At 36.5% G+C, this 11,669-nt stretch overlaps 1 protein-coding gene across 1 annotated transcript; it reads left to right on the forward strand.

Annotated features, from left to right (window-relative positions):
* The first annotated feature begins 2,951 nt into the window (after nucleotides 1–2,951).
* LOC113338718 (adenosine kinase 2-like) lies at nucleotides 2,952–6,461 on the forward strand. Its single transcript, XM_026584091.1, has 12 exons — nucleotides 2,952–3,142; nucleotides 3,629–3,682; nucleotides 3,793–3,839; nucleotides 3,943–3,974; nucleotides 4,063–4,164; nucleotides 4,275–4,342; nucleotides 4,906–4,982; nucleotides 5,073–5,170; nucleotides 5,309–5,379; nucleotides 5,461–5,527; nucleotides 5,611–5,791; nucleotides 6,122–6,461. Exons 1-12 carry the CDS (start codon nucleotides 3,060–3,062, stop codon nucleotides 6,262–6,264), a joined length of 1,023 nt encoding a protein of 340 aa, XP_026439876.1. The 5' UTR covers nucleotides 2,952–3,059; the 3' UTR covers nucleotides 6,265–6,461.
* Nucleotides 6,462–11,669: the final 5,208 nt, after the last annotated feature.

Consider the following 11,669-nt stretch of genomic DNA (forward strand, 5'->3'; position numbering starts at 1 on the left):
GTGAATATTAATATAAAGGTCAGATTGTTGGGACCATGGAGATACCAAACTGAAAAGATCCTCATATGCAGAATGCCTAGGTTTAACGAAAAATATTGGATTGCCACTAATCATTAGAAACTTTGAAGAGAATTGCAAAGAAGCTAGATGCAAATGGACTAAAACTCTAGACGCAGAAAAAACTAAGGCATTAATGGCCCTCTTGGAGGATGTGGAGTGGGCTATTGACAAATGAATCACGAAACTGGAGTTATAAAGTGATGCTCAAAATGTCATCCAAGAATAAATTCAAATACAAAAAAATAGTTTTACAGAAGATACTACCTTTTAAAATCGTTTGATTTTTGGTCTTGTGGTTATGTCGAGAGAGAGACACCAACCATCTAGCTGGCACCATAGCTAAACTTTTTTTCCAAAAGAAAAAGGTTATATTAAGATGAAAAGGCCAAGGAAGTACAAGAATACAGAAGATACAATGTCATAGTCTCGTAGACAAGGTCAGAGACTGCAAAACAACAAGGAACAAAAACTGCAACATTACATTACAGTAGCTACAAGTATGTTGCAGTTCATTGCAGAGACGAAAAAACAGATTTGTAAACACTCTTCTCAAAGTCGACATCGTCTACAATCCAAAAAACTTAGACTGCGCGATAAAAATTTGCAATCCCAAAACGAAGATTGTAGACCAATTTAGAGATAGAAATCAGAAACCTTGACCTTTAGTTAAAGAAAAGAAGCTGCATATAAGGCTATTACATATTCTAAATCCACCAATTGAGCCTGCGATACAGACAAGTTTACCACTGAACTACCAAGAAAACTTCCCATATGTAGACAACTCCGTTAGAGTGACCTTAGGTGATATCCAGAATTTCAGAAAAATCTTACGCATGAAATACCAATTCCTGATTCTCAAGCGTTTACTTTTATCCTTGTGGTGCTGCTAGTCAGCGTATATATGTGTCTTGGAATAGATTGCTTGGTTTCTCACTTTGTATCCCCGGATGCTTCCCGTTCTTGTTTTTCTTTTCCAATAAATTTTTAACCTTTTAAATAAAAAAAGAAAAAAAAATTGTTCCGTAGAATTGAACTTTGATATAGAAAACTCAATCCTCAAGGATGTCCACTAAGATTAAGACAAACTATAATTGCATTATATCACTGCGTTCCCTTGTTATTAAAAAGAAAAAATGATCTACTATGGAAGCCTGGATGGATGGAGAAGTCCCTTGTTTTAGACGCTTTTATACTCCTGTTCGTCTTTCCACATGTTCCGACTAAAACCAAATTCTGGACCCTTCAACCTGTTTTTCATTCCCCGCCCGGTATATACTGTTATTGTCGTTGTCTGTAATTGGTCAAGCTAGAAAATTCCTTTCCAGCATTTTTAGATTTATTTTTAAGAATCAACTTTGCTTTTGCTTTTCTATTTCATTCTTTAGATTGGATCTCATTTCATTGTCCAAAGTAAGTAGGCCTAACGCTTAAAAGCAGTTTAACTTTGACAAACCAGTTATTGGTGGGTCAAATAATGCATAAAGGCACGCACCAACAACTCAAAGCTCATGTCACATTCTATCCCATCCGGCATCGACCATCAAGTACTAAGGGAATTGTGATATGTAAAACTATACAAGTTATTTTGATTACTTTGCTAGTCTTGACTCCAATTGGGAAATTCCTCACGAGGGATCCGTGATGCATATATGTGATCCTCTTGTAAATCGTGCATTGCATCAGTTTTCTTTTCTATGACAACATTTTTCATTTAAAAAAAAAAGTTCTCATCATCATTTTTTGGCATTTCAAAATTGCAACTGCTAGCTTGAAAAAGATTTACCGTTATCACTGCAGTACAATGGTAGAATTTTTGAGTGATTATATTAAAAACCCGTGCTTTAAACTCGTTGGAGCCAAATTATCAACAACCAAAATTTGGACAAATTCAGGTGATGCAGCTTGCAGGTACACACATGAACCTCCGTTCTATATCCATCCATGCCATAAAATCCTGTCACAAATAAGAGTCTGTTTTTCTGCGCCATTTCCGTTTTGTTGGTGGAGTACGTAACGGTAAATTCTGAACCGCTGATGTCACCGTAACGACATTGTAGAAAGAAAAAAAGTAGGTGAAGTGCGAGTAGGGTTGTTCATGGTCGGTTTTGGTTCGGTTTCTAGCCAAACCAAAACCGAAACCAATATTATTGGTTTCTAAAAATCTAAACCAAACCAATCCATTAACCATTGGTTCGGTTTTCAAATGGTTCCAATTGGTTTCGGTTTGTCCCAGTGGTTTTTGGTTAACCAATAATTACGTCAAACCAAAAAAAAATACACAAATTTACAGATAAAAAAATCGTAGTTGCCGATAGTATTGGTTTACACAAATATACAGATAAAAAAAATCAAGAATAGTTAAAGCTTACTCTAATTCTAGAGACAAATGAAGATATATAATATATCTTAATTTAGATATTGACAAATAAAAAAGAAGGAAGACGGGAAGAAAAAAGTCGAGTAGCAGCAGCTGTAGTTGGGGGTGGAGAAGGGAAGCGGCTGAGAGAAGGAGAAAAAGAAAGAGGGAGAGTATCATAATGAAATATTAGATTTACGATTTTTATTTATCTTCTAAATTAATGGGTAGAATCTAATACTTTTAAATCGACGGTAGAAATTAAGTTTAAAAATTAATCGGTTCCCCAATGGTTTTTGGTTCGGTTTTCAGGTCAAACCAAAACCAAACCAATAATATCGATTTTTCAACATTTTTAACCAAACCAATCCAAATCTAAATGGTTTGGTCCGGTTTCTTGTTTATTGGTCTGGTTCGGTCGGTTTCCAACGATTAACCGACATCATGGTCAGCCCTAAGTGCGAGTGAGTGAAGAAACACAAGAATTAATAACAATCTATGTAACATCTCGATCCTATAAATACTCCATTAGTTATACCTAAAACCATCTCTTAAACCATTCACCAATCATCATACATACACATATTTTCTCTCTCTCGCATCGAAAATCTCTGTTCGTTTTTTCTCTCAAATCTCTAAATCAATGGCGTCCGAAGGTATTCTGTTGGGTATGGGTAATCCCCTTCTTGATATCTCTGCTGTCGTTGACGAGTCTTTCCTTGAGAAGTAATTCCCTCCTCCCTATCTCTCTTTTCTCTATCAAAATGCTTGTCAAGAACAATTGATTTTGTTTGCATTGCTTTCTATTCGCTAATCATGAATATTTTTTCAGATCGGAAATTGGTTTGTGGTTGTGTTTAATTTTGTAAAGTATGGATAGATTTGTAGTTTTCACACAGATTGATTGATGATTATGCAAATGGATAGATCTTATTTTGATAAGTCTAGATCTACTTGTTTTTGTCGGTATTTGTTAATGTTTCAGATCGTTTCAGCTGATTAATCCTGTTTTGTTATGCTGAATTTTATCATGAGAATGGATCAGATGAAAATTTCAGAACAGAAAACGTTTCTGTCTTTTTTTTCTTTTCATGGATCTGAGATTATGGATTTGATTGCATTTGATTTCCTTGTTTGAGGTTTATGAGAACTCAAGTTATATGAGGTTTATGAGAAATCTAAGGTTTTAACTTTGTCTGCTCTCACTGACAGATACGACATCAAGTTGAACAATGCTATCCTTGCAGAGGAAAAGCATGTGCCTATGTAAGTTCGTATTTTTTATTTGTTTCTTAATTTTTTGTTTATTGTTAAGTTTTAACTCTAATATGTTGTTATATATGCTGAACTGATGTGGCTTTCAATGTTATTAATAGGTACGATGAATTGGCTGCTAAGGACAATGTCGAGTACATTGCTGGAGGTAATGCGAAGGTTTCATTGTTGTTATGTGTGTTTCCTTTATCGCATTTTTATCTGGGTTTTTATGCTGATTATGATTTTGTTATTTGGATATGAATGTACAGGTGCAACTCAAAATTCTATCAGGGTTGCTCAGGTATATTAATTGACCCTTTCTGTTATTTGGTGGGTTATATGATATTGTTATTGTAGTAGGCTGAGCTTTTCTCTTTTTTCTTTTGCAGTGGATGCTACAAACTCCTGGTGCCACTAGTTTCATTGGTTGCATCGGAAAGGATAAATATGGTGAAGAGATGACAAAAAACTCAAAGCTTGCTGGTCTTAATGTAATTATTTTAATGTCTTTGATTGTTTTGTTTTATGATTTTCGTATCACTAGTTATTAATGTCAGGAAAGAAGTCTCTTGATTAATTCCTAATAATATCTGTTAATCAGGTTCATTATTATGAGGATGAGACCGCAGCTACCGGTACATGTGCCGTTTGTGTTGTTGGTGGCGAGAGGTGTGTCCTGCTTCATATTCTTCGACGCATTTTATTAAGCTTTTGTGGTTGAATAGTCTTTCTAAAATTTCAATTGTAGTAAAAATTCTTTGATGCCTCTGTAAGATCCCTACTTTGAGTGAAATGTTTTATTCCAAATACATATCAATTTTTATACTATGATTCATTAACAGCGTGATAACTTGCCTAAAACATATAACAGAATTTCATGATAATAAACTTTAATACAGATCCTCGTTAAGAGAGCAGCTTGGGAATTGGAAAATGCACCTGTCGTACTTGACTAGATTAACACTTGGCTGCACATTTTGTTAAATGTGTGATATTTAGCCGCTTAAGATAATTAGGGTAGATTTCAGATTTTATTCCATGCTGAATCAGATTTACACCCTACAACCAGCATGCTCTAGTACATAATTAAACTGAAAATGTCGTAGCATGAAAACATTTTACACTCTGAGACACCCAATTTAACTGAAGTCTAGTATGTGCCAAAACTCAAATACTGTTTGATTACTATTAGTTACATTGTTGTTTCTTGATACTGACAAAGGCATAAACAGGTCTCTCATTGCTAACTTGGCCGCAGCGAATTGCTACAAATCGGAACATCTACAGAAACCAGAAAACTGGGCTTTGGGTAACCATTTCTTTCGTGATCTTTATTCTTGTTCTTTTCCTTTATATGGAGATTTGTTTGGTTAACTTTTTACAAACCCTGTATGGACAGTGGAGAAGGCCAAATACTATTACATTGCCGGATTTTTCCTCACTGTTTCCCCTGACTCCATTCAGCTTGTAGCTGAGCATGCCGCTAAAAACAACAAGGTAACCTTACATGCACATTGCTACAAGTCTCTCTCTCTCTCTCTCTCTCTCTCTCTCTCTCTCTCTCTCTCTCTCTCTCTCTATCTATCTCTCTCTCTCTCTCTCTCTCTCAACATTTTGTCTTTCACCCTTTTGTAGGTCTTCTGTCACAATCTTTCTGCTCCTTTCATCTGTGAGTTCTTCAAGGGTGTCCAGGAGAATGTTCTTCCGTAAGTATTTTTGTACTTGGTGTCGCTATGTTAGTACGAGTCTCAAAATGTAGTAAATATATGGTAAATGTGTGTTTTCAGATACGTGGATTATCTTTTCGGAAACGAGTCAGAAGCAAGGACTTTCTCAAAGGTTCACGGCTGGGAGGTAATAATAATAATTTTCAGATTTGGACATCTTCTGTGTTTAAACAAGCTGCTGGTTTGAGACACTTTTTTGTTTCTTGCCAGACCGAGGATGTTGAGAAGATTGCTTTGAAGATTTCTGAGTTGCCCAAGGTATCAGGCCGCAAGAGAATTGCTGTCATCAGTCAAGGTGCAGACCCTGTTGTTGTTGCAACTGACGGAAAGGTGACAACTTACCCTGTTATCCCTCTACCAAAGGAGAAACTTGTTGACACTAATGGAGCAGGTAATGTGCTCTTCGCACTCTATTCCTAATGCATGTTATGAAAATTATCGCTATCTACTTTAATGCAAACATTAGGATTCGGATATTGGGATTCAACTTACCTTCCTGCGTATTGGGATTCTGATTACAATAAGTTCTCTATTTTGCGTTCTTTCTCTTAGGCTTCCCATGTGAATAATCTCTATAGCACCAGAAAAATAAAATGAGCCATTTTGAGATGATAGTAGAATCAGTGCAACGTTATGTACCAACCCATATTTTGTTGTATTGTCTTTGTATTGTTTGTCCTAGAGTGCTAATGTTTGAAATGTTGTTATGTTTTTGTTGCAGGGGATGCCTTTGTTGGTGGATTTTTGTCTCAGCTGGTCCTAGAGAAGCCAATCGAGGAGTGTATTAGAGCTGGGTGTTACGCAGCAAATGTTATCATCCAAAGGTCTGGCTGCACATACCCTGAGAAGCCTTCCTTTGAGTAATTGGGGGGGTTTACCCGGCCTCCTATAGGTGTCTCGTTTTAAGAATTATTATTGATAACTGAATTGTAAGCTCTAGGCCAGATTTTATCCTCTGGTAGTAGAATTTCTGAATTCTTAATCATTTCAAGGGAGACCGTATCGATTTGTATTTGCTCTTATTCATCTATCTATGAGTTCTATTCTGGATTTTATTATAACCACATCAATACTTTTGTTGGGATCCTGGTCCCACATTGGTTAGATGAGGCTTAATTGTTAGTTTATAAGTCAACGCGTTCTCTCATCTAGTCAACCGGTTTTCGACTTGAGTTCTACCCATGGGTTTATGACGAGTTTACGGTCGGTACCCTAACATGGCTTATGACGAGTTTAGGGTCGGTACCCTAACATTTGGTATCAGAGCCAACCACCACGATCCATGCCTGATTCACGAAAGGGGTGACCTATATGCTATATTAAAGTGTTGGGGTACCTATGTATGGGCGTAGTTGTCACCCGCATTGAGTACTGATAGGGGAGTGAAGCCGCCATAAGAGAAAAGGCTACCTTCGGGTCAGTGTTGGTAGAGTGGGCCAACGAGGACGTTGGGTCTGGAAACGTGATGGGATGTTGGGATCCTAGTCCCATATTGGTTGAACCATAATATTGGGCATATCAAAATCTTCCAAGGCATACTGAATGAAGACAAAAAAAGGTTGTGAAATAGCAAAATCAGATAACCCCTTAACCCAAATTTTTTTAATGGCAAATCTGCCCTTTACTTATTAGTGTTATTAATCTTGATTAGTGATTAAATATTTTGTTTAATAATTAAAATAATTTTCAGAATTATAAGAGTTGTTTAGATGAAAATTTTGGGGAAAAAAAATCAAAGTTTTGGTTTGGTTAAGAAGGAGAGAAAGAGAAGGAGAAAGTGAGAAAATTCTAATTCTTGATTCAATGGAGGATGAGGAGTGTCATATATCATCTAAAAAACCTAGGAAAATACACATCAACTACAATAATGATTCCCAAATGGTTGATTTCCTAGATTACGAGAACGATTCAATTGAGGATGAAAAGGTTCGGCTTACATTTATGAGCCGAACCGATCCCTTTATGAATAGTTCGGCTAGCTGAAACTGTTTAGGTATGCGCCGAACATTTGCTAGACACTAGTTCGGCTTGTATAAAATTTTCCTAGAAAGCCGAACCTATTCCTGAGAGTTCTGGAATAAAAAATGTTAATGGTTCGGCTTATATAATGAAAATCGTATCAGCCGAACTGTTCATATACACTTTCAGGCTGAAAATTTGAAGAACCGTTCGGCTCAAAAACAACAACATTATGCGCCGAACCTAGGTTCGGCTCACAACGCAACTAAATTATGCGCCGAACCTAGGTTCGGCTCACAACTCACCTAAATTATGCGTCGAACCTTGATCTGAAACCTGGATATTGACAACTAATGAACAGTTCGGCAAGCTGAAAGTGTTATTGTTATGAGCCGAACCAACTAGTTCGGCTTGTTTAAAAATATCATAATGAGCCGAACCTAGTCCTATGTGATCTGGAAGAAAAATTATGTGAGGTTCGGCTCATAGATGTAAGCCGAACTGTTCATCAATGGGTTGGTTCGGCTCATAGATGTAAGCCGAACCTATTCATGAGAGTTCAGGAATAAAAAATGTTAATGGTTCAGCTTATATAATGAAAATCGTAGATTTTAACCCATTAAAATCAAGTAGATTTTATCTTCATCTTCAAGAGAATGAAAATACGAAGATAACGCAAAAAGAATGAGGCCATTCCGACATTGGACGAAGAAGTTATGATCAAAACAAGATCGAAAGAATTCAGTATACAGCGGGAAGTTCGGCTGATAACTCATCAACACGAGTCAGCCGAACCTAAAGCCTATAAATCAATATTTTCGAAGTGTTTAAGGGTATATAGGTCATTCATACCCATTAGACACCTCTTATCAATACACCCTGGTTAGGAAAATGACTTTGTATGCCTATAAAGTTTTTGGTATGCCCAATATTATGGTTCTATTGGTTAGAGGGGCTTAATTGGTAGATTATAAGTCAATGGGTTACCTCATCTAATCAACCGATTTTCGAGTTGAGTTCTACCCATGAATTTATGACGAGTTTATGATCGGTACCCTAACAACGTTCCATACTCTTTTAAATCTCAAAACAATATTAAAGATTTCATAATAATAGGTGAGGATACTAAGATTGCTAATACGTTTCACTGTATCACTAAAAATGTATGGAACATAATAGTGGTGTAGATGTACTAATTGATACAAGCTAGTATTAACTTATGTATATACAGGAATGTATAAAGAAGCCCAAACAAGAAAGCGGTATTTCATCTCTCAGTTCTTGCAAAATGAGAACATTCAGGGCCTATATATAGGCTAGACTTATATGACATGATGAATAGAATAGCGACGCATGGCCGTCTACATGTCAATTTCCTACTAAGCCTAAGGTATAAACATTATCTATTAATGATCATGTTTATCTAACTAAACTTGCATTTTAGCCGACCTTTGAGTCTAGCAAAATCTAGACTGTTCTCAAAGTGGGTCCCATGAAATGTGATCATGTGGTCAGCCATACTCTGAAAGTCTGATATATATAACACTTCCTTTTGGATGACCACCATTTTTAGATTGTTATATCCTTGTTAATTTCTTGTCAGGAAAACTCGTGTCAGTAAAAACTTGAATCAGATAATGTGGGCGTTTATCTAACCACACCTCGAAAAATTCTATGGATATTCATCTCTTTAGATGATGATCATCGTTCTAAGATTGTTATCTCATTAAAAACCTCGTCAGGAAAAACCACTGGGACAAAAATCTGAACGTAGGAAAACATGAGTTCTCGGAACAATGATAAATCCGTAGATGTTGCCTCGTTAAAACCTTGCCCGAAAAAAAAACCCAGAGGGACAAAAACCAGGACGAAGGAAAAAGAGTACAACATGGTGAACTGCGGATAGCAGTGGACTCGCATGCCTCATTAAAACCTTGACAAGGAAAACCACAGTGGGAAAAACCTTGACTAAGGAAAAAGAGTACACGACGCAATGTCCAACATTTCCAATATCCATAGTCTTTTATGGCTTTACTCCCCTTGATGAGTAGTCTTCTCAGTTGATCACTGTGCTTGATAATATTGCATAGAGACCTCGAACCATCCTTTATTATCTTCAGCGGCTTCCTTTGCTTGAGAAACTTGGTCTGATTTTACTCTGTGCAATTTCTTAATAATCATCTGGTTGTATCAGCCTTTATTCTCCACTAATTTTGTCTGAACAATCATAACCGATCGGAGGATGAGCAAGTATCCTCTACTACCAGACTATTAGCTAGGAAAATGTTTAGCTTCTTTATCAAACCTGCCAAAAATCAAAACTTAAATAGCCTGATTAGCTTTTCTCTGTGGAGACATCTAGCGATCTTTTATGCGAAAGATCAAGCTTAATGGTACCACGAAGATGAAGGGGTTTTCTTCGGACCAATGTCTCGATATTTGTGCCGGATAGAACCAGACTTACATGTTTACTACAGACCCAATATCAGGTACCTATAACATATCTCAGTTAATGTACCATTAGTTTACACATCTTTTGTGCAATACAAACCACAAAGTGATACATCTCCTCGGTTGAGATGTAAGTCGATCAATCTTAAAAATAAGAGATCGAATGATTAGCTTATCCATTTAAACATGTCTAAACCTTTATGGTTGACGAAATTAAATGACTTCTATCTACAATGCTCAATCAAATTGAGCCCTTGTTTTACCGAGATTTTCCATCTTGAACTCCTGCTTTAAGCATTTTTGTGCTTGGATAATTTTTTTCAGGAGTTCCAATCAAATAGATGTTGTATATTTCAAATCTAGTAAATACACAGTTTATGATCATATAAAATGGTTCCCATGTCCCTAGGTAATATAAGCATTCACTTAGACGATTGATCACTTTCGTCCTTATTGAGTAAATGCTATGACATGGTAATTTTACTGAAAAAAACTTCAGGAATTTACATGCAGTTTTCTGTATTTAGTCTTTCATATAGATCTGCAGTAACCATATCAACTAGATGCACATCGAGTCCTTAAACACTGCCAGAAAAATACGATAAAGGTAGATGCATCCATAATATGGAATATGTTACAAAGAAATCCATCTCAGGTTCCTGTAAAAGACTTTGTGTCATTAGTTGACCTTACTTTTCTCACTATGCACATACACCCACCTGTAGCCACTAAGGGTTACATTATCGGATCTCGGAACTGCAAACACCCGTTTGTGGCTAAGAGTAGCTCTCAATATCGAGTGTTTGGCCTGCAGTACCAACGCTATGCATTTTGCAAGAAATTGATATTCTGCTTAGATTTCTCCTTTAACCAATCATACTTTTGATTAAATTCCAACACCAACATCATCTATGACAGAATCATTAGATACGTTTGAGTATGTCACCAACAATCATTGGATTACGATCGCAAATTTCTTTATTGCATGCATGCCTTTTGGAAATCCTCTCATTTTGAGGTTCCACAGCCTTTGCAGAGACATTCTCTTATTAAGAGAACTATACTTAGAGAAATTAGATCTTCCTTTGATAGTCTCTTTGAGCGCACTATTTTTCAATGATTGTGACTGGCTCTTCTTTTAAGAGGTGCAGAATATTTCAAGTCAACTAGTCATCCATGCTCAAGGTGTGTTCTAAGTGACACACTTGCTACTACATTTACAGCTTCTCAAGGAAGCAATTTGATTTGCAATCTCTGAAGATGTCAAATCTTCGGCATGTCTTTCAGTGATGAAAACATCAAGATAAGATACATCCTGGTTTATCTTTGTGTAAACCAAAATACTTCACGCCGTTTTCAGGCGACATCCTTTCCTCCCCCAAACGGTGGGAAGACTTTCTCATCAAATTTGCAAATCCTGTAGTAGAGTAGTAACGACGGTGGAATATAGCACGTCTCAAAAAAAACAGAAAACATGAAAATGGTTTCATGAGTAATAAGTTCCAAAATGCTTTATGAATGAGTCTACTAAACCATTCAATGAATGCACAAGAACAATAAATTACTCACCATCAATGCCCAAATCATCACTAAGATCATACGACATCAACGACTGATAATCAAGAGTTTCATTCAAAACCTATATGAGTATAGATACACAGTTACCATCCCAGGTGATATGTCCAGTCATTTATGACTACCAAACCATACTTCTATCAACCTGGTTAGTGTCTGCGTAAACTCATTTTCAAGGGGTGGCGCTTCATAACAAGCGACCTTAATTAGTTTTTCTCACTACACTTTTATTTAAGCATCCAATTTGTAATCAATGCTAAGACAAAAGTCTTAGAAGCGTACAA

This window comes from Papaver somniferum, unplaced genomic scaffold, assembly GCF_003573695.1.
Source record: "Papaver somniferum cultivar HN1 unplaced genomic scaffold, ASM357369v1 unplaced-scaffold_19, whole genome shotgun sequence".
Taxonomy (NCBI): Eukaryota; Viridiplantae; Streptophyta; class Magnoliopsida; order Ranunculales; family Papaveraceae; genus Papaver; species Papaver somniferum.

Bases quoted from the DNA above. Each gene is read 5' to 3' on its own strand.
- LOC113338718 (XM_026584091.1), top strand. From the start codon at position 3,060: ATGGCGTCCGAAGGTATTCTGTTGGGTATGGGTAATCCCCTTCTTGAT. The intron at 4,343-4,905 runs GTGTGTCCTGCT...AGGCATAAACAG, and splicing joins TGTGTTGTTGGTGGCGAGAG to GTCTCTCATTGCTAACTTGG. The intron at 5,171-5,308 runs GTAACCTTACAT...ACCCTTTTGTAG, and splicing joins ATGCCGCTAAAAACAACAAG to GTCTTCTGTCACAATCTTTC.